Below are 27,998 nucleotides of genomic sequence, written 5' to 3'. Positions count from 1 at the left end.
TTAAAACGTTTTTCATGTCATAGTGGACATATCTATTGGGAGTAATACGGTAATACTTTCCCGCTGTAGAAGGAATATCGTAAACTGGGCAACGAAATGGACTGTCGCATTTGGAAGTGTGCGATAAGGGAGACCATTCCATGCAAGGGTCTCCGTTATCGCACAGCGCATGAGCAAGCTTGCGTTTCGACGTCACCCACCGCGGAATACTTTCATTGTTGCTAATGGCTGTTATGTTTAGTTCTATTAGCATAAATAATACATTTGCTATGCATTTTTACTAATGGAACCAAACCTAACAGACCTAACCAAGCAACGTAGACATTCCACTTCTGACGTCAGAACACGAAGTTGGCCTCGCGTTGTGCAATAAAGGAGACCTGCATCGAACATGTTGCGTGCGTAATTTTTTGATATTTCAACGCACGTGTACAGTACATACCACATATACCTTAAGTATTTACCAAAAGAAAGCATTATGTCGTTTTTCATACGCGGAAAGAGAAAGGGCGATCTGAACAAGGGGAAGGTAAAATAGTGTAGCTACTTCTATTTCCATTAGAATATATCTGAAAAAATCATAATCCATGTTTTGGTCATGCATTAGTCAGGCTCTGAATAAATGTTTAACAGCCCCAGCCGTATTATATAAATCACACCATGTACACACATACACACACATGCTCGTATATATGTATGTATACGAATTTTGATCCTAGTGTTTTTAAGGAGAATAACAAAATGGAAAATGCAAAACTAAATAGAAACTTATTTGGGCCAAGTTCCTTTTGTTTTATTGCGATTTCATCATGCTACGAATGCAATTTTAACATGGTTCAATTTTGATTTACTTCTGTTAATACATACTGCGGAGTTTTAGCGATTACTTAAGATTTTGTCCAATATATGCTTTCGTAGGTAAATTTCTCGTATCGGACAAACGGATTTCTTCAAATTTACAGGAGAAATTACTTACCGAATGCAGTTTCTTTAGACTTGTGGAAGTTTGGGGAAGTGATTTCTCGCATCGTTCATTGAATTTTGCCGGTAAATCATTTATTTTTCGATATAAATGTGTGACCGATGCACGAAAGCTCTTGCATCCATTTACTTCCAGGTAGATGTAGCCTGTGTCTGATGACGTAATCCCGGTCAGTGTTTCCAAACACGTGTTTTTGTAACTGAAGAAGGTACGTTTCCGCAAATGGTTTGTGGGGCTATGTGTCAATGGTTCATGGGGCTATGTGTCAATGGTTCGTGGGGCTATGCGTCAATGGTTAGTGGGGCTATGCGAGAATGGTGTGTGGGGCTATGCATATTTTTTTCGAAACCAATTTTTAACTATTGTAACCTATAGTGACCCTACCTAACCTAACCTTACCGGAAATGGTTCGTGGGGCTATGTATGAATGGTTCGTGGGGCTATGCGTCAATGGTTTGTGGGGCTACGTAGGTATTTTTGGGTGCAGTGGGGTGGAAACACTGCATGCCGAGTACGGTAGTGAAACTGTGACCGCCATTTTGCGTGTTACCGAAGGCAAAAATAAACGAAGAAAACTTACTCGATATGTCGCAAATAGAGCTTATTTCCGTGAAATAAGCGAAATGCCACTTTCAGCAATGTTTCTCAATGCAGAATACGTAAGTACGAATATTCAAATTAAATGAACTAGCAAATTTCAGCCGTTTGTCCGATACGAGAAATTTACCGCTTTCGTAGTTAGGTTAGGTAGGTGCATTAAAATAAGGCAGCGACTATTTTGACCAGGTGCTGAGAATAGATTAAGGGCTATTGATAAAAATTTACTATCCTTCGGACACCTCTAATTTTTTCGTTTCGTCAATTTTTGACATTCGTACTTACGTATCTGCTTTGCGGAACATTCCTGAAGGTGTAGAACATCTAGAAATTGCAAAATAAGCGAAAATAAGGCGTTAGTTTTCAGAATGGAAACTGTCGATTTTCGCGATTTTTTTTTTGTTTCACAACCAAATATATATATATTCTTGATACTACCATGACACCAAATTTTAACTATGTTTGCCTAACCTAACCACGTGCCAATGGTTCGTGGGGCTAGCGTCAATGGTTCGCAATAATTTCCAATTTCTAGATCCTGATACTAACACGACACCAAATTTTAACTATGTTTCCTAACCTATCCACGCGCCAATGGTTCGTGGGGCTAGTTATTCTCCGTCGGAGAATTAATTTTCAACAAACAACATGAATTTCAGCTATGAAACATTCCCACATCACACAAAACACCTTCCCGATGTTTGACAATGCTACAGGAACTTATTACGGTAAGTAGTTTCTTCTGTAAAAATAAATAAATGTGTCCGAAGGATAGTAAACTAGTACCGGGCTATTTTCACCAGATGGTAAGAATAGCATGTAAGGCTATTTTCACCAGGTGCTGAGAACTGTCAAAAGGGTAACAGTAGTATAAGCCAGAGACACATTAAACTCATTTGTTTTCAAATAAAAATCATTGCTACTTACCTCATATGCATACCGGAACATTTTTCAAGCTGGGATCACTTTTTTTTCCATGAAAAAAGTGTTATTTTTAACATTATAATCATTTATTGGTCGTTGCTAATTCGGCGGGCAAATCTTGAGTCACGTTGTGTCGTCAGCTGATATGCAGTATCGTCAACTGATGTGCAGTGTTTCCAAACTTATGAACCGATAAATGCCGCACAAACTATGATTGCTTCTTTGCGTTCGCGGTGCGGCACCCGGCATCTCTTTTCGGTAAGTACCTTTTTCTTTTTACACTTTCTGTTCACGATAGCCCCACTATCCATTCACAGGGTCGAGGTATGCCTACAAGGTTAGGTTAGGCCTGTTAGGTTAGGTTCCATTAGCACTCATTTCACCCCTAAATATGTGCTTCATCATCTAAAAAATTCCTCAGGACGTTCAATTACGCATATCCGGACAACATCGGTTTTTCTCGATTTACTCCTTCAGGAAATTTTTGCTTGCTTTGGGATTTACGTTGTTGAATTCCTTATAAAATAAGCTTTCCAACGATATATGACACGTATTCCTTAGGAAAAGGACGTAAATTAGAGTCTTACCTTACATTGGAAAAAAAAAACCGCTCACACGTCATCTTGTCAAACTTCCGCGTGGTTGCTACACTGTGAGGGGTTACATAACCGAACGCATTTGATTCACGTAGTCGACGGAAAAAAACAATTTCCCCGGCTTCAGAAAGTTCTCAAGAATGCAATTCTGTAAGTACTTTCTCGTCTTTTCTCCTGTAAATTTTAAGAAATCCGTCTCCAGCTTATACTACCGTTACCATCAAAAGTAATTACCTAACCATAGCATTGTATTTTATCACCTTTATTGGGGGCCTTCCTCATGGCGTGGTGGTAACATCTTCAGTAACAATTCCGTAGCCTATATCGGAAACACATGAAAATCGGATATTTTGTGTTTCGCATGGTTCGTACTTACCAATTGTGTATTGCGGAACATAGTTCAAGGTGCCATTATGCTTTTTACACTAAAACAAACGCAATTTTTCACATTGTGAGTCCTTTTTTTTTTTATTCCTTTCTTTGCTTCTGGAACACACAATATGGCGGGCACATCTTGACTCATGTTGTGGGTATGCAGTGTTTAAACCTTCTTCACCGAAAAATACCTACTATCATGTTCATCACCGGTGGAAATAATACATTATGCACGAGTAGCTGATGATAGCCCAGGTAGCTAACGGATAGCTCCACGAACCATTATGCCCGGATAGCCCCATAAACCATTTCCATAAAGTTTGGTTGGGTTAGGCAAGCATAGTAAAAAAAAAAAAAAGGAATTTGACGCACTGAACACTAACAGCGTGTTTATGTCATCGAACGTGCGGAGCATGCAGTTCACGTAGCAAAAGCAATAAATTGTGCATTGGTGAGTTATTTCTGTTGAAAAATACATGATTTCCCGGTCAAATAGATTTCACAATGAAAGAAAATACCTCGACGAACGTTGGAAAGCTTACAAAAACTCATTTCCGGAAGTAGTTTCTTCTGTAAAAATGAAGAAATGTGTTTCCGATATACTGAACTGTTACCACATCTTCACCTTGTAATCAAGGGATCCTGGGTTTGATCCCGGTGGAGGCACATTCTGGTTCGGATCGGATCCCATTTTAAAATTTAGGTCCAGTCCCGATTAGCCTAACTGTGCATAGAGTGCACTTAAAATCTCATTGACAGTATTACACTGCTCAAAATAATTAGGGGATCAGGCAAAAATAAGTAGGGGATCAGACTAGATATCAAAACTCATGTAGGCATACTAATACCAGATCCTTTATTTCATTCTGAGATTAGTTACAGCAAGAGATGCTGTCATGATACCTGATGTTAATTACATTAATGACATGTGACGCGATATGACAATTAGAGCATCAGTAGGACAGCACAAAAAAGCACAAAAACAGACACAAACATTACAGCAACTCTTCTCTAGTACGGTGTATGGCCTCCCCTAATGGCCAATACTGCTGCACACCTGCGTAGCATGGAACCAGTGAGCTGGTCAATGAGCTGTTGGGGGATACGTCGCCACTCTGCCAGAAGGGCAATTTCCAGCTCTGCACGAGTTGTGGGAGGTGCTGATCGAGCTGCAACTTGTCGGCCTAGTGCATCCCAGATGTGCTCAATTGGATTTAAGTCTGGAGAGCAAGTTGGCCAGGGCAGACGCTCGATACCTTCCTGGTCCAGCATGTCGTCCACCAACCCAGCTCAGTGTGGACGAGCATTATCATCCATGAAACGGAAAGAATTGCCAATGGCACCAGCATAAGGCACGACATAAGGTCGGAGGATCTTGTCTCTATACCCTCGAGCTGTCAAGGTGCAATCACAGATGATGTGCAGGTCCGAATGTCCACCAATACTGATTCCTGTCCACACCATCAGTCCACCGCCACCATATCGGGAGCGTTCATGCACAACAGCGGGGTTCTTTAGTGTTTCGCGTTCCCTTCAGACGAGAACACGTCGACTGTCAGGTTCCACACTGAATCGCGACTCTTCAGAGAACAGAACGGACCTCCATTCGGCATGTCCCCAACCACGATGTTCCTCCGCCCAGTTTCTACGGGCTATACGGTGTTGTAACGTTAATGTAACACACACCATGGGCCTACGTGCATAGAGGCCACCTTCATGAAGACTATTACGGACAGTTTGGGATGACACTCTGCGTCCCGTTGCTGTTTGCCAGGCATGTTGCAGTAGCGTTGCATTCTGCCCCCTGTTCCGACGGGCTGCGATTAACAGATAACGGTCCTCCCTCGATGTTGTTGCTCGTGGACGACCTTGGCCTTGTCTTCTGCGAACACTTCCTGTTGTTTCAAAACGATTCCATAGTCTGGAAATCACACTTTGCGACACTCCAATGGCATGTGCTATCTGGTGTTGTGACTGACCAGCTTCAATCCTTCCTATGGCTCTCCAAACCATAGCTTTCGGTAAATCACGTTGGTGCAGCATTGCCTTTCTCATCTTCCCCAACTGAACTGTATCGCAAACCAGAGATGACTAGCATACAACTCCAGCATGCACACACTCCTCTACCCCTTGTTATCACCAGTGCAAAGGTTACGTCATGTTTAAGGCACTCGAACTTTCGTTTACGGGGCTTTAGCAGCTGATTGTAGCTCACACAGGCTCTGACAACACTTCTGGTCTGATCCCCTAATTATTTTGAGCAGTGTACTTAAGTTACTGCTAAGAAGTTAATTTACATTAAAAATTAGTGCAACTACTACTCTCACCAGATAGTGATAATAGCAGGAAGTGCTAAGACCAGAAATTACATGATCTGGTGTTGGGAAGTATTTACAGAGATAATTTTAATGCTAACATACCTAACCCTGACCTGCCTAACATAACAACGAAAGCATTAAGGAATACATACTTACGTCATGTGACATATTACCAGCACCAATTCATATTGGAACATGTTGCAGTATTTTTCCAACTTCATAGTGGAAGTCCATGAAGTTAGCCTGACGGCACATGCACGGTTTAAAATCTGGTGAAAAAAGCTCAAAAGCTAGCTTCACCGCTGAAAATAGTCACTGTTAAAATAAAGTCCCTTAATGCATTCACTAAAGTTCCGATTTACTTCTACATTAATTTCCACTAGTTTACGATACTTACAGTCAGTTGTCAACGGAAAATGCATTGTCCATGTGAAGCGCGCATGCTTGCATAAGGTAATTTTTAAGTTCTTTTTTTTTTCAACATAAATAACTTTTCTTCGAAATCCAAACAGTGTTCATTACTTTAAGGAAGGTTCAGATTTCTTGTGCCAATGATTGCCAAAATTCTACGATAATTAGCCCTCCCGCCCACCATCGCCAACCGATTAGTCTTCCTGCTAGGAGAATTTTAAAAAAATCGTAAAACGATCGGAACTAATTTTTAACTTGAATGTATACAACTGGCTTTTACAAATGAAGAAACAGTGAAAGTTTCTGTCAAGGAGGAAATTTTTTGCTCATGCAGGCCATACTCTGTGGCTATATATTATTTGTAGTTTCTGCATCCTGAAACAAACTCGTATTATGTAAAACATTGAAATCTGTCAACTAAAATCCCTCCCAACTCCCCATTCCATATTATCTGGGCTAACCTGGGCTACCCTTGTCTAGTGGGGTGGATAAAGTTGGACATATATTAGAATACGTGTTGCATAGTTATTTATGCTATTACTGGTAGAGTCGTCTTTAGAAAGGCCACTCCAGTGCATGAATTAATTAATTTTAATCCAATAGTGTATTAATTAATACATTAAATGTTTTAAAGTCACATTTTAAAACATGTAGCTTTATCTTCATGAGATTCATGTTTTCCTTAGCCCTAATTAGCTCCTGAGAAAAGGGGCTGACTCCTAAATTATTTTTGTTTTGTCTATTTCCGGTCATGCCTATATTCACTTTTTAATTTTCAAAGTCTGTTTTATTTTATCGAAATTAAAGTAAAATATACAGTATTGTTTAGAGTACTCCCAAGTTTCTTACATAAAAGTAGAGTTGGAAGTGCTGGGAAAAAAATGGCTTTTTTGGGAAAAGAACTTTAGTTTTTTCCGCGGCTTCTTTGGCTGTGGCTTTTCCCCTGAAAGTGTTTCAAATCAATGAAAATACATCACCTGGCTCCATTCTCTTGTTTCACAGATTTCATTTATCTTTGTATTGTAAAATAACACCCATATCTATATTTAAAGTGCAACTTTCGATGTGGAATTCATAGCTAGACATAAGCAGTTTGCAAAAATGACTGCTTTTTTGAATGGATAGTTTCTCCCAAATGTTTTCAAATTTCAGTAGGTTTTTAAATATAAATTTTAAATATCTATTTCAAGTGAAATAGGTAAGTGGTAATTAGAAATAGCCAAAAAAGCCAAAATTTCAATATTTTTTTTTTAAAAAAAGCCGGCTTTTTATTGGGGAAAAATTGTCTATTGAAAAAAGCCCGTTTTTTTGCAACTCTACATAAAAGTCTTAAATATTGCTTTTGCAAAGCCTCCAACCTGTTCAAGTTAATTGTATGTAAAACCACCCAGTGATAATGATGGTGATATTATTATTAATAATAATTATTGCTGCGTGAGCATCTGAATGATGATGATAATAATAATAAAACTGTCTTCTTTGTAGCGTGGAAAGAAGTTGGTTAATGGAAGTGCCAAACAAGTGTATAATGAAGAAATATCGAGCGATTCGGATGTTGAAATTCATAAAGAGAAAGAAGTGGAAGAGGATGATGAAGAGGAGGAAACCCCCCAAGAGAAGAAGCTTCGCTTAGCCAAGTTGTACCTGGAAGAAATCGAGAAGAGAGGTATGTCCTGTGTTTGCTTGCATAGTATTGTGAATTCATAGCACTGTCAGATAATCTTGTACAGCTTGGAATCTGTAACAGTCATATGTGCCATTGATAAAAAAATCCCAACTTCCCATTCCAGATGAGAATCTCTCCATTATATATATGCACCTGTTCGACATGATATGAAATACTCCATGTACACAGTGTGTCTACAAAGTTTTAAGACTGGCAACATTGTAATAAGATAAATGCTGCAATGTGCCATTGGTGCATGCATTTCGTAGTGTCACATGTAGTGAGTGTGTAGTGAAATTGGTGTCTGATTTGGTGCAATATTGAGTGAGTTACAGCTTTTTACTAGTGCAGTGTTTTTTTACCCTCGTCATGCATTTGAAAACAGAACAACGACTGGTGATTAAATTTTGTGAAAAACTCAGTAAAACCCCTTCAGAAACCATTGAAGTGCTGAAAACTGCTTACGGTAATGACACCTTTTGTCAATCCGATGTTTTCATTTGGCATCGTGATGTGGCGGATGATCCCAGTGAGGGTTGTCCCTCCACCAGGCGAACTGGCGGTAATGTCGAAAAAGTTCAACAAAAACTGAATGAAAACCAGGCACAGTCATGGATGATGATTGCTGCTGCTGATTGATTATTGCAGCTATCTGTAGATCCATTTTGGAGCGCTTGCTAGAGAGATTACGGCGAGTGAAACCAGAGCTGGTTGAATCTGGTGCTTGGTTCCTGCAGCACGGCGATGCCCCAAGCCACAAGGCAATTATTGTCCAACATTTTTTGGCACGGAAACAAGTGGTTGTGTTAAACCATCCACTTTATTCACCAGAATTGGCATTGGCTGACTACTTTTTATTCCCCAAATTCAAATCCCACCTGAGGGCCAACATTTTGACACCATTTTGAAAATTGAAGAAGTTGTGACGAGGTATCTAAACACAATCCCAAAAGGAGATATGTGCAGGGGGATCAGCAATTGTACAGCCACGTCAATAAGTGTGTAGACTTAGGAGGGATGTGCATCAAAAACTAACCAAGGCTTATAGCCAGTCTCACATATTTACACTTATTATTAAGCCAGTCTTAAAACTTTGTACACACACTGTGTATATATGCTAGATACACATAATGAACACCTAACAGCATCTTTCTTGCAGAACTTTAATTTTTGTCCCATATACTCACATCAGAGGCCGTTGGGTAACAGACTAGTGCAGCATTTTGAAAATTGCATTTTCTATTTTTAATTATCAGCTTTTGAGTTGGACTCAGGCTAATCAGAATTGGACCTACAGTGTTAGGTGGCATCCAAACTACTATGTGCCTCCATTATCGAAGAATAATATTGATATGGTAAGAGTTGGCTGCAACAATATGGTAGAGAGTCTGGTGTATATATTAGAATACATTGCATAGTTATTCACACTGTTACTGTTAGAGCAATGGATATGCAGTTCTTTAGGAAGGCCACTCTGGTGCAAGAATTGATTACTTTAAATCCAATCCTGTATTAATTAATAAATTAGATATTTTTTAGATCACATTTCAAAACATGTAGCTTTATCTTTCTTGGATTCATGCCTTTCTTATTCTTAGCCTGAAAAAAAAAGCCTCTTAAATTGTCTTTAGCATTTCTACCCCTGGTATTCGTATGAGTGGGAATCAGTAAGAATATTGGTATGCCTCAGGTCTAAAAAACAAGTGAAGATTTACAAAGTGGCTCCTTACATTTTTATTCATTATGTATGTACATTTTAAGTATTTCTTACAAATTTGTGCTTTTCTTGAGATTTTGTTATTACTAATTGTATTTCCCCTTCAGAGCAAGAACGAGCTGAAGTGGCGGAAGTAGATAAGGATGTGATCGCACATCGGCTGAAGGAAGACATTTTGGATAAGGCAGGGAGGCTTCGGAAAGCAGTAGCGGACAGTTACACTGGGACTGATGTGGATAAAACACGCCTACTCTGCTGCAAGCATCATAAGTTAGCTATAACATGTGTGATCGTTTCCTCAGACAACAAGTACATATTTAGTGGATCAAAGGACTGCGGAATAGTGAAATGTATGTGCTTTAGTGTTTATTGAGTTTGAATTTTTAAATCCATTTTATGCACAAAAGGCTAATTGAGACTGGAACATCTTTTAACCGTAGAACACTATTGTGTTCCAATATTACAGTGCAACTAGCACTACGTAAATTTTACGTACATGAAGGAATCTAGTTTTAACACAACCTCTGCATCATGAAAACAAAATGACGATTCTTTGTGAACATTATTTTGTTTATTTTCCTTATATTGGAATTTTATTCTTCATTTTAAAATGTATAAAAATGGTTTTATTTAACATAGAATATTTTAAGAGGATATCTTGATTGAGAAGCCCATACGTACGTTAAGAATGAAGGCGAAAAGTTCGAACAATGAAAAACAAACAGTAATAATATTCATAATGCTGTAAATAAAGAACGAATGTAATTTTAAAGTCTTAAAAGAAAATAGTGTATGCTTCTAAACTTTTGTTTTCAAAATCTAACTATCCAAATCGAATTTACGAATGTCAAAATTACGTGAAAGATTTTTCTCGTTTTACTATAGCTACGTAAAATTGACGTACAGTGCACAACATAACAAACCAAATCAAGACAATCAGCGCTTGCACCCTCCTTACCACAGTGCTGCCTTGCCTCTGACAGAATGCCCGAGACACTGCTAGGTGGAGGATTAAGCTTGTGGGAGGTACGGGAGAGATTTGAGCGTAAGTTTTATGTATGGTAGTATTGTAGGGTTAAGTGGAATCTGAACCACTGTGTGCCTCTGCCAAGTATCATACCTGATACCCCTCGCTTACAAGGTGATGACATTACCACTGTACAATCACGGAGGTGCTTTTAGTATCTATTCATTATTAGTGTGTTTGAAAACAAAATATCTCCTGCTAAAGGCAAGCATACAACATTTTTTTTTGTTTGTTTGTTTAATGCAGTGTTGGGGTTTATCGGTAAATATGTTTTAGGTTACTCACGATGATAAACTAACTGGGCTGTTTCATTTTATATTTTTTATGCTGATATTTTCTTGAAGTTCATAGTAACTCATACTAGTTAAACATACCCCATGCACATTTCAACATGCCATGAAGGTGTAGGGTAGGGTCAGAGCTACTCCATGCAGCTGCACCTGTAATCAAACCCAGGTTTCCCACATAGCAGACAGACCACTAGAATTGTGAATAAATTTTGGAAGATAGCAAATATATTTTTTTAAAAAATTAGGTAATTGTTCCACATTATTATACCCATATATGGTAATGATTTAACAGTTTTGCAGGAGTTTGGAAAGCTAACTCTTGTCCAGTTAGTTTGTGATACCCAAAATATTTTTTAGACCATTAACAGTGCAACGTCAAAATTAATGTTAATATTCATTACAATAGAAGAGTAAATAAAATAAGCAATTAAAAATTAAAACAAACTGCTTTAGCTGTAACCTATCAGTTTGCAGTTGAAATAAACCTTTGCAAAACTTTTTTTTTATCATCTGTGTATGACTAAAACCACAATCACAGAGGGAAACTCAAAGGTGCTTCAATATAGTGACATAGTAAATACATTAATTTTTTGTAATTAAAAATTTAACAAGAAGGAAACTTAAAAATACAACTGTTGAAAGTAATCAATATTTTGGCATTGAATTTATGGAAAATTTAGTTTTGACAAATATTGCACATTTTTAGCAGCATGGCACCACCACTCCCACAAATGAACATGGAATAAATAATATTTAAAAAAAAATACATTTTGTATAATATTCAGATCATTGTAGAGAATAAAAAAATTACAAATGTGTATGTTTCGTAGTCCTAAACTATGTGTTTTTATCCACCGCTGCTGCAGAGCTAAACATGTAGCACCAATCAGCTACTGCAAGATTTGACGCCACTTCCGTCTGCCAAAGGTTAAACGTACAAAGATCAGTTGCAGTTGCAGTTGACTTGAAGTTTTATATGGTTCACTAAAACTCATATTATATCGGAACCAAGTTAAATTTCGTGGTCTTGATACGAGAAATAGGATGTCAATGCAGCAGCTGGGAGGATCCAAAAAAAAAAAAATAGCCCTAATGTGGGGATTTCCAGGAAATACAGGTGAAGTGGTCACCCTAATTGAAAGAAAGAGAGCTTTTAAGAAAACGTAAAATCCTTATTTCGAAGACTAGCACTCAGTAGTCAAGCAAGTAGTAAATATTTGTAACATTTTGGCCATTCCATTATATCATGGCATAAAGTGAACTAAAATCTGTTTTACTTTGATCGTCACTTCCTGAGTTTATGTGTCTCTGTCTTCATAACTGTGTGGTTATCTTTGTCAGGGTCTCTTGAAGAAGGGAAGAGGCTGATCTCTGTCCCTGGAGGCAGGAAAGGAACGGAGGACAAACACAAAGGCCACACGACTGCCGTTCTCTGCATGGCCATCACAACAGACAGCAAGTTCTTGGTAAGTTAGGGCGAGCAGATTTACAAAATGAAAAACTGGGACACTCATTCGAAGCTGGCATGATTCCACAATATTTCCAAGTACATTTGGTCATACAGACAGTGTGAAACGTTGTTGCTGATTGGTATAATCCCAATCGACATGTCTCTCCCGTCGCTTCGATGTGAATTCTCCCTTAGAATGGAGCCTATGCTGATGTTTGAAAATTGTAACAATTGAAAGTTGCTCAAAATATTGATTAATATTACAGGGTGGCTACACACCGGGAATTCCTTGAATTCCGGGAACTATGCGTGAATTATTGGCTCCAGGAATTATGCGTGAATTCTACTTGAATTTTTTTCCGTAGATGTGAAAAATTACAACTTTTATTAATCCACATCCTATTCACATTTTATACAAATAAAAATTATTTTCGTAAAATTTTCTTGCTCTCTTTGCTCGCAATTCCTGCGTTTCTTAGTCTTATCAAGTTTACAACCATAGCTAGGGGGTTGTAAAAGAGAGAATGCATTGGTTTCCCGTGAAATTATTTGCACCCTATTAAATCAATATTGATTTCAGCCTGCAAGAAATTAGATCCAAAAATGTTCTTGCTCTGTTCTTCGTAATGCATTGTATTGTAAATTATCAGACAGGAAAGGGAGCGTGCACTTTTGAGAGACAATTTATGTAATTTTGGCTGTTGGTTTATTGTGAGATGGATGAATTGGTTGTGTAATGTATTTAAATAATATAAGTGGTATATAATATGTATTAAAGAAACTTTGAATACGTACACAATTTAGTGTCGACTTCGCTCTATGTTGCATATATGTGAAACATATACCGTACACGAAATTTATACATGTTAATGCAAAAAAGAATTATATTTGGAATGCATTTATCAAACATTTTCTGTCTCAAAAATAGTTTGTGTGCTTGTTTTCCATTATTAATGTGAAATTGAACGTGTTGAAAAAATAATTGAAATAGTTTGTTCGAATGCAAATGCTTTAGCACCAACTTCTACCCTCTTTTTGCATAATTTATGAGGATGATAACGTCTTTGATACTACTATTACTAATACTACTACTACTAATAATAATGATGTTGGTCCTGGCGGGTTCGAATCCCAGCTTGGGGATGGATGTTTGTGACTGTCCATTCATCAATTTCATCATATCACTCACCTCCATCTTCGCAAATAAGCCAAACGTGGCACAAGAAGCAAAGTAAAATAAAACAAATCAATAATAATTATAATATTATTAACTACTATTATTAGTATTAGTATGTTTATCCTGGCACTTTCTCCCCACCTGCCCAGACAAAAATTTGTGGTTGCGCCTCTGATTGTAAATAGAAACTCAGCACCTCAAATTAAATATTTTAATTACGTATACCGTTTAATTGAATTATAATTTTTGGATGTTGGAATCACATAGACCCTTTATATTATGAAGATATTTGTATGTGGATGTTGAGAGGCAGCAATAGGTTGAAATAGAGAAGACATCTGCATGAATTTTTTAAAAGTTCACCTTGAAAACAGGGAATTATACTTGAATTTTATCATGGTCCTAGAGTATCCACCCTGTATTAGCAGTTGAGTATTCCACCTCAGTTTTAAAATATTAAAAAATTGCATCAGAATATAAAAATACCTGTTATATAATCAGTGACAAAGTAGTGTTTCCCCATAATATTGGTACATAATCAGAGGAAAATTCTAATTTTGCATACCTTCCAGGATAATTAACCTCCATGAAGGTGTCATGTGGTATTTTTGCAGATCCTACAAATGGTCAAATCATCGGGAAAGTATCGACAAGTAAAATCATCCGATACTGATATATCAATCAGCAGGGTTACGATACTCACTTGCTAACTCACATTACCTATTAACATACTCCAGGATCAGGAATTTGTGACGGGTAGATTTCCTTTACCAGTGTTGGCCTTTCTTTCAGGAAACTCTTTGGTAATTATTGATTCAACATCAACTGGTAACATATGTGCACCTGTTTGCAGAGCATTATGAACCACATGTGCAGCACGACCTTCTCAAAGATAAACACTTGTGTTCCCTATTACTAGGGGCCACATATTTATGATGAATAAAATATCATGATTTTGCTACCGAAGCTGTCCCTTCTTATTGTACATTTATGTAGTTATCAGAATGTTTTAAGTTTATTCCTGTGAAAAGAGTCAAGTTTTGTTCCTCCAATATTTACAGCAGAATTAATCAATTTTCTGTGATTTTGCATAACTCGCAGGATAATTCTGACTTCTGAGAGTGTAAATAAACTCTAAATTTTGTGTCCCAAGAACTTTTTCACATTTATTTATTTCACGTCATTTTCTGACAAAACATGGCAGGAAAACTAAGCTCACACCACATGTTATTGCATTGCACATCTCTTTGTTTCCATTAAAAACTAAATATGCATCCCTATACATATTACATAGTGTGTTGGCCCACTTTGAATCTGATTCAGTTTCAAGTAGTAAATTATAATGCACTTTTCATAAAGTACCCATACAGGTTCGATACCTTTTGGAGACACATATTGGTTCGGATCTCACTTTAAACTGTAGGTCCAGTCTCAATTAGCCTCACTGTGCATTAAGTGGACTTAAAACACCAATTCAGTCAGTGATAACTGATTTTCTACCGATCTCATATAAAATTCCAAATGGTTCATTGAACTTAATAAATGTATATTCTCAGATGAACCAAGCTTTTGTAATGCAAAAGAAGCTTCATATTTAGACATTTGTTATTTTAAAAAGTACAGAATGTATGTTTATATCCTAAAAATTATTAAAAAATAGTACATTGATTTTGATTTGGTTTTTTAAGTCCACTTTATGCACAGTAAGGCAAATCGGGACTGGACCTACAGTTTAAAGTGGGATCCAAACCACTACGTGCCTCCACCTAAAAAATGGCAGAATGTTGCACTAAATTGTGAGGTGTTTAAGAATATATTGGATCGATAATTCTGCCAGTACACCAATATCCTTATATAGGCCAATACTGAAACTAGGGATGGGCCGATATGAAATTTTGGCCGATACCGATAAAGTACCGATATAAAATTTACCGATACCGATAACCGATATTCTACCGATCCGATATAAAATTAGAAATGGTCCTTGAAGAACCTGAAATGTTAATTGATCTCCTTAATAAGCATGTGTTTCGAGGTGACTGCAGTGCAAAGGAAGTTGAATATTTAGACAATTACTTTTTTAAAAGTAGGGCATCTAGATTATCCATAAAAATTGCAACAAAATGGCAGAATTTTGCACTGAATTATAAGATATTTATCGATATATCGGATCGGTAAAATAATCGGTAATTTTACCGATAAACCGATACACCGATATGCCTATATCGGCCGATACCGCTAGAGTACCGATTAATCGGTCCCATCCCTAACTGAAACAGTACCGATTAATCTGTCCCATCCCTAATTTTTCAGCACAAGCTGTAAGACTGTTGCTACTGTTATATTCAGTCTCATACAAGTTTCTCTTCTTTTGCAGGCATCAGGAGATGCAAGTAAGCTCATTCACATATGGAATCCGGAGACCTTGGATCTGATCCATACATTCAAGGGCCACAGGGGGAGCGTGACGGGGCTGGCATTTCGCAGAATGTCCCATCAGCTGTTCAGTTCCTCGGAAGACAGAACGGTGAAAATATGGAGTTTGGATGAAATGTCCTACGTAGAGACACTGTGAGTTTCTCTCTCTCTCTCTTCTTTCCTTTCACATAGTGTTAGAATTAGTAAGAATAAAAGCACTAGACAGTGGATAATGTCCGATTAACATTGCATGCCACGACATCTTATCATCTTATCTTCATGAAGAATCATTTGATGAATATATGGAATTTTCATTATATGTTATCCATTTATGGAATCCCAATTTTGTGTTCTCGAACTTTACATTTTCCTGTACATTCAATCTTGATGGTCCCAACATTGCAAAATGTTCTAACATTTTTCCCGGTTTTACATTTTGCTGCATTTTTAGATATTTATTTTTCAATTTGCTCCCCTGAAAAACTCAAAATCGAGGTTCCACTGCGTTACAGTATTTGTAAATAATGTAATTTTTTAAAAAGAATATCATGTTCCATGTTAATGCAGTGGGTTTCATAGTTATCCATACTGAAACTACGTTTGGACCAATATACAACCGGTTTTCATTGTAGTGATACATCAGTACATTCTAATGTTGAATTTACTCTGTTTGAAATTCATAGGGCCGCGCCGGTAGCATAATCGTAATGCCATTGCCTTGTAATCAAGGGATCCCAGGTTGAGTACATGATGGATGCTCATAGTGGTTTGGATCCCACTTTAAACTGTAGGTCTAGTCCCGATTAGCTATCTGAATAAAGTGGGCCTAAAGCAATAAGAATAAAATAATAAAAAAAATTAATCAGTGTCTAGTGTTTTCTGTAATTATCATTTTTACTTTCTTTTATTTTTTTTTTTTGTAGGTTTGGACATCAGAGTGCCATAACATCAGTGGATGCTCTGATGAGGGAACGAGCGATAACCTCAGGTGGCCGGGACAACTCCGTCAGGATTTGGAAAGTGGTGGAGGAGTCACAGCTTGTGTACAACGGACACAAAGGCAGCATAGACTGTGTTCGGCTGCTAAATGAGGAGACCTTCTGCACTAGCGGTGACGATGGGTAAGAAACCATTATCTGTTTCATATTTTGAAATATTCTTTCATTTCAAGACCGAATATTTCAGCTCATTGAAAACGTACAAATATTATGAAACTTCGAGAATGAAAGGAAATAAAGTCAGCTAATGGTGAGTAAAGCTGAAATCACACAGAACTGGATTTCCAGTAGGAATGCCCTAGTTTGCGCTGGACTGGCTACACATTTGCTAGTTTTCGCCTCACACAATACTCGTTTCCATACTTGTCGAAAGACTTTTGTTCCCATAAGACATCGTGCAGAGCAGACAATCTCTGTAAATATGGATGAGCAATTTGAAGAATGTTGTAGGAGAATTACTGCTTTGTGCTTTTATTAAAAATTAAAAAATAAAGTAGAAATTGGCTAAAAAAATATGGTATTCAATGCACACCGAACAAGCTTTTTTATGATATCTGGTACGCATATTCATTATTCATACATGAGATTTGCAGGATTCATTTAAAATTAATAAATAAGGATTTTAATTTTCTGCTAATCATTTTTGTCATGTACACATCCCATCGCTTTGCATAAATACCTAAATATTAATGAACTGAACACGAATACACTGCAAGTCATCTCTTTACTTTTTTTTAAATCGAGAAATGAACAAAAACAGCCAACGCTCTGAAACCACAGACAAGAAACTCTCCTTTACAAACTCACAGATTATATTCACATGACCAAACTTTGCTCTCATTGGCTGTTTCACAGAATCCAGTCAAGCAGGCAGCCATCAGATCCAGGCAGGTAGCCAGTTCAGCGCCACTTAACTGGATATCCAGTTCCGCGTGATTCGGCCTTAACAATGTGTAGCCATAACAGTGAGTAGCAATGTAGCACCGTGATAATGACCTCCCACATTAATACCATTTATGCTCTTCCTTTCGGTTATAGTTTGCACTCGCTATAGTATTGTTGCCTTCTGTGGAGTGCACAGTTACTGTCATACAGGTTCCTTTTCAATTTTTGCTTAGTGTGAGGTTAATGCAGAGGAATGGGTTACACAGTATCTGACCATGTGTTCATTGCAAATATGCAGAGTTTAATTCAACTTTGCTTGGTCAGAGGTGGTGAGCATTTTCAGCACCTGCTGCAATATGGACATATTTATCATGAATCAAGCTATGTATTCACATATGTATTTTCTAAATAAAATGCATAGTCTTTGAGATGTTTTCATTTTCCATGGTCTTGCAGCAGGAGAATCACTCTGTACTGGGGCCGTAATTAAAATTGCCCTATTCAGAACCCTCTGGAGCCCATTCGAAGCAACGGCTTACACTGAAACTTGCTATAGGGTGTATGGAGACTATGAGGAAGTGAATGCTGACGAAAAAATATAGTTCAAATTTTCACCACCAGGTGCAAATGTGGCGCTTATGATCAAATTTCCTCTTCTCTCTAGAGCTTGGTCAAAGCAATAGATTTCAGTAAAACTTGGTATAGTGGCTACGGAGACCGTCAACATGAATGGCCCTTTGCAAATGTAAGGCAGTGAGATCAATAGTTGGACGAAATGTTTCCCGGGAGGTTGTTCACTGTACACCTGATTTCAGCACCACATACCGATTTACAGTGCAGTCTGTTGCTTTGAGCGGACCCTGGGTAGGGCAATTTTGATTGTGGCCACTCAGTACATTGTATGTTTTTATTTTAATAGTAGTTATATTTTTACACTTGGAAGGAGAGCTGAGCCACTATACTACTTTGAACTCATACCCGTACCAATGCTGATACTCTTAATCAATTCCCGCCGATACAAATACCTGTGTGAGTGTTGCGTCATCAATTTGTTTCATTTAATCATCATTCATTCTCAGTCCTTTGTGGCATTGTGATAATGCTGTCCCTCCTTTCATCGAAATATATTGCACTGTGGTTTTGATCCCACTTTAAATGTAGGTCCAGTCTCAATCAGCTAATCCTATTATCTATAATGTGTATTGAAATTCGAACCATTATTAGCATGTATATTTTTTTCTTTTCCAGTCTTCTTTGCTTGTGGGGCGTTGGAAAGAAGAAACCCTTGTACACGGTGCAGAACGCACATGGGACGAACGAACAGAACAAGGAACCAAATTGGATTTGCAGCATCGCAACATTGCTCAACACGGATCTCATAGCTTCAGGTATGTGATGATAATTTGTTTCCATGAAAAATTTATTTTTCAAGGCTCTCGCAAACCTGTTAAAATCAGGGAATGAAGTGTTATTTTTTTAGCATTTTCCAGGATTTTATAATAAAAATAAATTATATTTTTTAAGTAGATTCTTGATGGGAGATATTCTATTTAAAAGTATTTGTATAATTTATTTTTTGTCATTTATTTGATTTGATTAAAAGGTGAAGTTTAACGCTGAGAACTTTGTGGTGATTAACATGTTACTCACTAAATTATGATATGAAAATTTATTGAGAAATTGCCTGAAAAATCTGTTTTGCCAAAATTCATGAGAACTACTATTAATATTTTTTGACTATAGGTTTCCATTAGGTAATGTAAGCTAAAGAACGTGAATGATAAAGCTGTCTGCAGTTTCTATTTAGGCAAAGTATTTCATGTCCTGAAATGACAAACAAGATGCTATTTAAATATAGAGAAACTAGTAAATACTCACTTTATCTGTGAAACTGTTTTTTCTTCTTCGTTCTATTAATTTCAGTGGCTACTGCCACCATCCTCGTTGGAACTTGCTGTACTATTGCTTGGTGTGCGTCTTTTGTTTGTAGTTCTCCGGCTGTCGCTAGGTACGCCACAGGCACACCACACTTGGATTCCCCTACTACAACAGTTAATGCCAGGAAACAGCAGACAACACAGACACAGACGTACAGTTAACAATAGCACACCTAGCGGCATCCGGAGAACTACAAACAAAAGACGCACGCCAAGTAACAGTACAGCAAGTTCCAACGAGGATGGTGGCAGTGGCCACTGAAATTAATAGAACGAAAAAACAGTTTCGTGGATAAAGTGAGTACTAGTTTCTCTGTATTTATATACTACCACGTCTCTCTTTTCCAAATTATGAAAAGATGTTATTTATTGTTTATCTTTGATTTGGTCTGGTATGGAACAATCCATGAAATTTTTAATTAGCACCGAAGGGGTACCTCTTGCAGCTGACACTCTCACAGATTCCCACCAATACCATTGCATGGAAATTGTTAACAATGTGAAGTTATTTAAAATATTTATTTGTATTGACCGTTGAGTATTCCATTCTAATTATAAGCATCAATTTACCAGAGTTTTGCTTCAAAATATTCAAGAATTACAACAGGGAATATTAAACTGCATGTTATGTATTCACTAAATACCGTGTTTCACTCGAGATTGGAGCAAAATGAATGGATACTTTGATAATTACACTCAGTATGTCACATGGCATTTTTACAGACTCTATGCAAGATGAAAGTGCCAGAAAAGTATTGGTAAATAATATTCAACCGATATCAATACATCAGCTTAGCCCTATACGGCATACGCTTTTAGAAGGAACATGAGTTCAGCCAATACGCAGCCAGTGCTGTCGCGCTGTTGCCAAACCAACTGCTAGCGGAAGGGAAACACAGATAATTCGCTGTGTCCAATATTTAGCTTTTTATTGGTATATTGCATGCACATGATATTTGAGTACAATGAAATATATAGTGAAGAATTGTACACAGGATTATATCATATCACTGCAGCATATAATAGAAACTCGTACCTGAAAGAAGTTTGAAGGTACGTATTTATTGTAGGGGAACTGCAAGGCCATCATCATTGCTCTCGTTTCTGTTTTCTAGCATGTTTGCCACGAGATTTGAATAGGGGTTCGCCGATTTCTGTGTAGATACTTTACCCTGTTTTATAATACGCAACACAGTATGCACACATACACCACAAGCTTTAGCCGTAAGTTCTCGACTCTGAGAAAACACTGTTTCAGCATGCACGTCTTGCGAACGCCAATTCCTTGAAGTAAGAGTCTTGTGAACGTAATACGAGTATTGACCCTTGGTGCCTGTACTACTGGTACGTACTAGGTTTCGAGAGCGACATTATTAATTTGATTTGATTTATTTTACTTTGCTTTTCTGTCACTTTTGGCTAATTGCGAAGATTGGAATGAGTGATGATATAATGAAATTGATGAAGGGATGTTCATAAACATCCATGTGCAGGCCAGGATTCGAACCTGGGACTCCTGGCATCGTAGAGCGATATGCTAACCACTCCACAATGGCACGACATTATTAAATAACACTCACGCAACACACACACTATTGCACAACGCGCTACTACACCAGGAGTCCCGGGTTCGAATCCCGGCCCGGTCATAGGTGTTTGTAAGTGTCCCTTCATCAATTTTATTGCCGGCCCCCGTGGCGAAGTGGTTAGCACATTGCGCTACGATGCCAGGGGTCCCGGGTTCGAATCCAGACCTGGGCATGGATTATTTGTGAGTGTCCGTTCATCAATTTCATCATATCAATTTCTTCAAAGTGGGCTTCAAACCACTAGAAACAAACCCAGGACCTTTGGAACATAAGATGATAGCATTAGTAATTTTTTGTGAAATGAAAGTAGTTCTACGTTAATTGTATTTCCAAGAGGAAATAAACTAAAAGAAACATTTGACCTAGAATACTCTTGCTTTGTCTCTTCAGTTAACATCACTGCCTTGTAACCAACAGTCTCCAGATTTTATTTCTGGTGTCAATTTAAGCCCGAATCACACGGAACTGCATTTCCAGTGGGAATGCCCTAGTTGGCACTGGACTGGCTACCCATTAGCCTTGCACGATACTTGTTTCCGTAATTGTCGATAGACTTTTGTTCTCATAAAACATTGGGCAGAGCAGACAATCTGTAATGATGGACGAGCAATTTGAAGAATTACTTTGTGCTTTTATTAAAAATTACAAGAGAAAAGTATGGACTAGAAATTGGCTCAAAAAGAATATGGTAATCATTCATTGCATACCAAACAAGCTTTTTAGTGAACTCGGTTATGCATACCGAGATTCTCAGGATTAATTATTAATAATATATAATACATTTAATACACTTGATTTTCATTTTTGGCTAATCATATTTGTCACGTACACATCTCTTCGCTTTGCATAAATACCTAAAATAATAATGATAGGAACACGAATGCACTGCACATCATCTCTTTATTTTTTTTATCAAGAAACTAACAAAAACAGCCAACACTTGGAAACCACAGACAAAAAACTCCCCTTTGCAAACTCACAGATTACCTTCACATGGCCAAACTTTGCTCTGATTGACTATTCCACAGAATCCAGTCGAGGAAACCCAGTAGCAATTAGAACATGGTCTATTTCTCAAAACCAGTCAAACAGCCAGCCAGGCAGCCATAACTTCTGTTCAGGTAGCCAGTTCCGTGTGATTCGGGCTTTAGTTAAGTGTCTGGTAATCCTGATTAATGTAATTGTGCTGAACCTTGTTCATTCCTTTACTATCTGGAAAAGGATTGCTTTAACACTTTTTGTTCATTTTAATATAATGCGATCAATACTTTTTATAATACTCACATGGAACTAGATTTCCAGTAGGAATGCCCTAGTTGGTGCTGGACTGGCTACCTGGCTGGAAATTATGTCTGCCAGGCTGGCTGCTGGACTGGTTCGGATGACTAGACCGTGTTCTAATTGCAGGCAGCTTTCTTTGCTAGATTCTGTGGAACAACCAATGAGAGCGAGAGTTTCGACAATTGATGATAATCTGTGAGTTTGGCAAAGGAAAGCTTTTGTCTGTGGTTTCCGAGTCTTGGTTGTTTTTGTTAGAGATGGGACCGATTAATCAGTACTCTATCGGTATCGGCCGATATAGGCATATTGGTAAAATTACCGATTATTTTACCGATCCGATATATATCTGATAATTCAGTGCAAAATTCTGCCATTTTGTTGTAATTTTTATGGATAATCTCCATGCCCTACTTTCTAAAAAAGTAAATGTCTAAATATGCCATTTCTTTTGCACTGCAGTCACCTTGAAACACACATTTATTAAGGAGGTCAAAACCTTTCAAGTTCTTCAAGTACCATTTCTAATTTTATATATCTGTTATCGGTATCAGCCAAAATTTCATATCAGCCTATCCCTAGTTTTTGTTTGCTGCTTGATGAAATATAGACCAACAGAAAGAAAGATATTCATGTTCACTAATATTTAGGAATTTATCCAAAGCTATGAGATTTGTATACGACAAATGTGATTAGCCAATAATGAAGATCCTTATTATTACAAGGTAACCAAAAAAGTTCTTGCCGTTCTAGAGCAGTGATAAAAAAAGAGCAATACAGTGGACGGTATGTACCTTTAGGTTTCGAAGTAATCTTCATCAGCATCCAACACCTTTTGCCAACATTCCTGTAGCTGCACAATACCCTCATTTGCGAAGGATCTCCCATGGAGGTGGTTGAGGGAATGAAACAGGTGGTAATGTGGTAATCTGTTAGTGCAAGGTCTAGTGAATATGGTGGATGGCACAGTGTCTCCCAGCCAGGTTGCTGAAGCGTTTCCCGTGTCCTCTTTGCCACATGTGGCTTGGCATTGTCGTGCAAGAATAGTACACTCTTGCGATTCACCAATGCCAGCTCCTTCTGCTGCAATGCACGGGCACCCTTTGGAACTGCTGAGAGTAGAGGTCAGCAGTGATGGTCTGACCAGGTGGAAGGAGCTCGTAATGCACCACTTGCCGACAATTCCACCATACAGAGAGCATAACCTTTCGTGGGTGCAGAGGTGGTCTTGAGGTGTGAGGAATAGGGCCACGTGGCGACAACCAATGTCTGGTACACTTGGGAGTGTCATAGAGGACCCACTTTTCATCACCAGTGAGCAAGTGATCAAATATGGGTGTGTTCAGGTGCCGAGTGAGCAAGGACAAACAGGCTGTCACTTGTTGGCTGCCAACAATGTGTGGGGTACCCACTTGCTTAACTTGTATGCCTTCCCTATCCCATGCAGGTGCAGTCTGACTGTTTCAGCGGAAGCATGGAACCTTTCTGCAAGTTCATCACACGTTAGACCACTGACCTCCTTGATGGCTGCTTTCAGGGCAGCCAACACATGTGGTCGTCCACTGAGAGGTTCATCTGAAAGGCTCACATCTCCCGAATGGAATTTCTGGAACCAATGCCTGGCAGTGCGTTCGTTCACGGCATTCTCCCCAAATGCGGCAGCTGACAGGCCCACTTTAAAGTCATACAACAAACACACGTGAACAAGCTGCTTCGATACCTCCATTTCTCTTCAACACTGGACGAGCTATGACTGCTGTGTGTGCACAACGTGCCTGTATTACTGACAGTCGATGGTCAGACTAACTCCCGACCACTTGGCAGGCACGTGCGTCATTTCGTTTCCTCTCTGTGAGCGCATGATTAATGGGACGTCAAAAACGGCAAGAACTTTTTTGGTTACCTTGTACCAGGGTATTAAATATTTGATGGATTTAGTTGAACAAAATATATTTTTATGAATCCCTCGAATCTTATGAATAATGCATACACATACGGGTCAATCCATATGAAATCATACCAGCTGGTTGCTTGACCATTTTTAAAAAAGTTTATTTTTTGAGTGGTGTGAGCCTCATATATTGACAGTTCAGAACCACTCTTATTTTATTTTTACTATCACCGATTTGAAGATGGTGGGCATTTTTTTATCATGGCGCGCGTCATTTTCTCCATTCGTAAGCATCAGCGGCAACTTTTTTTTCTCAGCTCTGGTAAGTCCTACGACAATGAGACAAAATCTGTGATGTTAAGCACATTATAGGCTACAATTATATTTCTGTGTAATTTTCTAAATATTATTCCTTCATAATAAATTTTAAGGTTAAAATTGTGTATTTTAATCGCTCAAAATGACATTTTCGGACATTTTTTTGAGGGGGAAGGCAGTTTACTTGACACTTGAATTTTTTTGCGCAAGTACCTGTGTACCAATAGAGTACGTCAAAATTATTTGAAGCTTGAGACTTTAATATTTCTTTTTCTACAGGGTCATAAACATGTACTTTTTGTTAAAAAAATCCAAGTTCAGGGTTAAATATCTCTGGTGGGCAGTTGTTTAAAAATCTGAAATTTGTACACAATACAGTACTTCAGGATAAGTAACTTCAGTAAAAATTTTGAGTTTGAGATTTAATTGGTTTAAGAGATACAAAACTCGTTAAAAATTCAACATTTTGCATTAAATATGGCATGTCTAATTTCATTTCTTATTAACATTTTGTGTTGAAATTCTGCAAACTGTAATTTGGAATGTCAATGAACAACATTACAATCCTGAAATGGCTCTGCAATAAAGTATATATACGAGGGCAAGCTGAAAAGTAACGCTTCCTATGTTTTTATTTTCTTTGTTACCTTGTAAACGCATTTTGGATTTTGAGCAACCATACATTGCACTTATAAGACTTTCCAGCTTCTCCATTGCAGGTTTCAAACTTTTATCGCCAGGGGGTGCTGAACTATTGCGAGGAAAATGGCAGCATGTAACCATGCAATGTTGGTGAAGCGCCTGAAGTAGCGTGCAGTGATCGAGTTTCTAAATGCAGAAAATGTGCTACAAATTGACATTCATCTGAGACTGAGGGAATATTATGGGGATGAATGTGTTAGACATCAGTACTGCGCGATCTTGAGTTTATCATGCTCTTAAAGAAAACCTCAGCTGAACACGAATCCGATGACCTCCATCAGTTCTAGTTCCTGGCCTTTCACTCCATTCTCTCACATAGCTGAGATTTTTTCAGCTGTGGGTTTTCTTTAAGAGCATGATAAACTCAAGATCGCGCAGTACTGATGTCTAACACATTCATCCCCATAATATTCCCTCAGTCTCAGATGAATGTCAATTTGTAGCACATTTTCTGCGTTTAGAAATTCGATCACTGCACGCTACTTCAGGCACTTCACCAACATTGCATGGTTACATGCTGCCATTTTCCTCGCAATAGTTCAGCACCCCCTGGCGATAGAAGTTTGAAACCTGCAATGGAGAAGCTGGAAAGTCTTATAAGTGCAATGTATGGTTGCTTAAAATCCAAAATGCGTTTACAAGGTAACAAAGAAAATAAAAACATAGGAAGCGTTACTTTTCAGCTTGCCCTCGTATATATACTTTATTGCAGAGCCATTTCAGGATTGTAATGTTGTTCATTGACATTCCAAATTACAGTTTGCAGAATTTCAACACAAAATGTTAATAAGAAATGAAATTCGACATGCCATATTTAATGCAAAATGTTGAATTTTTAACGAGTTTTGTATCTCTTAAACCAATTAAATCTCAAACTCAAAATTTTTACTGAAGTTACTTATCCTGAAGTACTGTATTGTGTACAAATTTCAGATTTTTAAACAACTGCCCACCAGAGATATTTAACCCTGAACTTGGATTTTTTTTAACAAAAAGTACATGTTTATGACCCTGTAGAAAAAAAAATATTAAAGTCTCAAGCTTCAAATAATTTTGACGTACTCTTTTGGTACACAGGTACTTGCACAAAAAAACCCAAGTATCAAACAAACTGCCTTCCCCCCCGAAAAAAATGTCCGAAAATGTCATTTTGAGCGATTAAAATACACAATTTTAACCTTAAAATTTATTATGAAGCAATAATATTTAGAAAATTACACAGAAATATAATTGTAGCCTATAATGTGCTTAACATCACAGATTTTGTCTCATTGTCGTAGGACTTACCAGAGCTGAGAAAAAAAAGTTGCCGCTGATGCTTAAGAATGGAGAAAATGACGCGCGCCATGATAAAAAATTGCCCGCCATCTTCAAATCGGTGATAGTAAAAATAAAATAAGAGTGGTTCTGAACTATCAATATATGAGGCTCACACCACTCAAAAAATAAACTTTTTTAAAAATGGTCAAGCAACCAGCTGGTATGATTTCATATGGATTGACCCATACCAGAGTTCATTAAAAGCTTGTTGAGTACACATTGATTACCATATTATTTCGAGCCAATCTAGCCGATACTTTTCTTTTAATTATTGTAATTTTTAATAACAGCCGTAGCTCTTCTCCTATAACTTTCTTTAAATCGCTTGTCCCATCTTTTTAGCTTGTTTGCTCTGCACAATGTCTTGTGTGAACAAAAGTATACCGACAAGTACGTTAACAAGTATCATGTGAGGCGTAAACTAGCAGATGAGCCAGTACTACACAACTAGTCCAGGTCCAAGTGGAAAATCCAGCAGGAGATCTAGCTTCCTGTGAGGGCATGTGCCCCTCCCGCTAAATATGCCAATGCTGTCATGTAATTTTTTTTCTTTTTTTTAAATTAAGCAGGTTCCCAAGATGGTTGCATCAGACTGTGGAAGTGTGGGGTGAATTGTAACACACTGACTCAAGTGATGGAGATTCCCGTTGTGGGATTTGTGAATGCAATGTGTTTTACATCGGACGGAAGTCACTTGGTGGTGGGGTTGGGTCAAGAGCACAGACTCGGAAGGTGGTGGAGGTACAAGGAAGCCAAGAATGGAGTTATGGTTGTTCCGCTTGTGAAGAAGACGACGTGAGTCGAGTTACTGCCAGAGAAATTGGAGGAAAATGTAAAGATCGAGTTTAAGGCTGTTACCACCAGAACATGTGGCATATGCTTACATGTGTATGCAGTAGTACTATGTTGCTAAATGGAAAATGTCTCGTGCACGATTCTGAGGCATTCTTGCAGTTTCTACAGAGTATCTGTAAATCAGAAGATGATTTTTAGTAAAGTGATGTAGGAATACTACCTATATATGTAAGCAATTGACACAAGTTCTGTGTTGTTTCTCCAGGACAGTTTATGTGTAAAGCAAAAGATTCTTTCTATTTTGGAACAATAAAGAATTGGATTATTTATACCAACA

General features: G+C 37.9%; 1 protein-coding gene across 2 annotated transcripts; it reads left to right on the top strand.

Annotated features, from left to right (window-relative positions):
* Positions 1–181: 181 nt before the first annotated feature.
* Positions 182–27,998, top strand: U3-55K (U3 small nuclear riboprotein factor 55K). 2 transcript variants are annotated; one of them, XM_083132858.1, is made up of 8 exons: positions 182–529; positions 7,689–7,869; positions 9,694–9,936; positions 12,245–12,369; positions 15,908–16,101; positions 16,872–17,069; positions 19,080–19,219; positions 27,433–27,998. In XM_083132858.1, exons 1-8 carry the CDS (start codon positions 479–481, stop codon positions 27,663–27,665), a joined length of 1,365 nt encoding a protein of 454 aa, XP_082988984.1. In that variant the 5' UTR covers positions 182–478; the 3' UTR covers positions 27,666–27,998. The 2 variants fall into 2 exon arrangements, with proteins under 2 accessions (XP_082988984.1, XP_082988985.1); XM_083132859.1 differs by having other exon boundaries at positions 183–529; positions 27,436–27,998.

This window comes from Lepisma saccharinum, chromosome 12 (assembly GCF_977018435.1).
Source record: "Lepisma saccharinum chromosome 12, izLepSacc3.1, whole genome shotgun sequence".
Taxonomy (NCBI): domain Eukaryota; kingdom Metazoa; phylum Arthropoda; class Insecta; order Zygentoma; family Lepismatidae; genus Lepisma; species Lepisma saccharinum.
The sequence above is the reverse complement of the archived record's forward strand: the minus strand, read 5'-3'. Positions and strand labels throughout refer to the sequence as shown.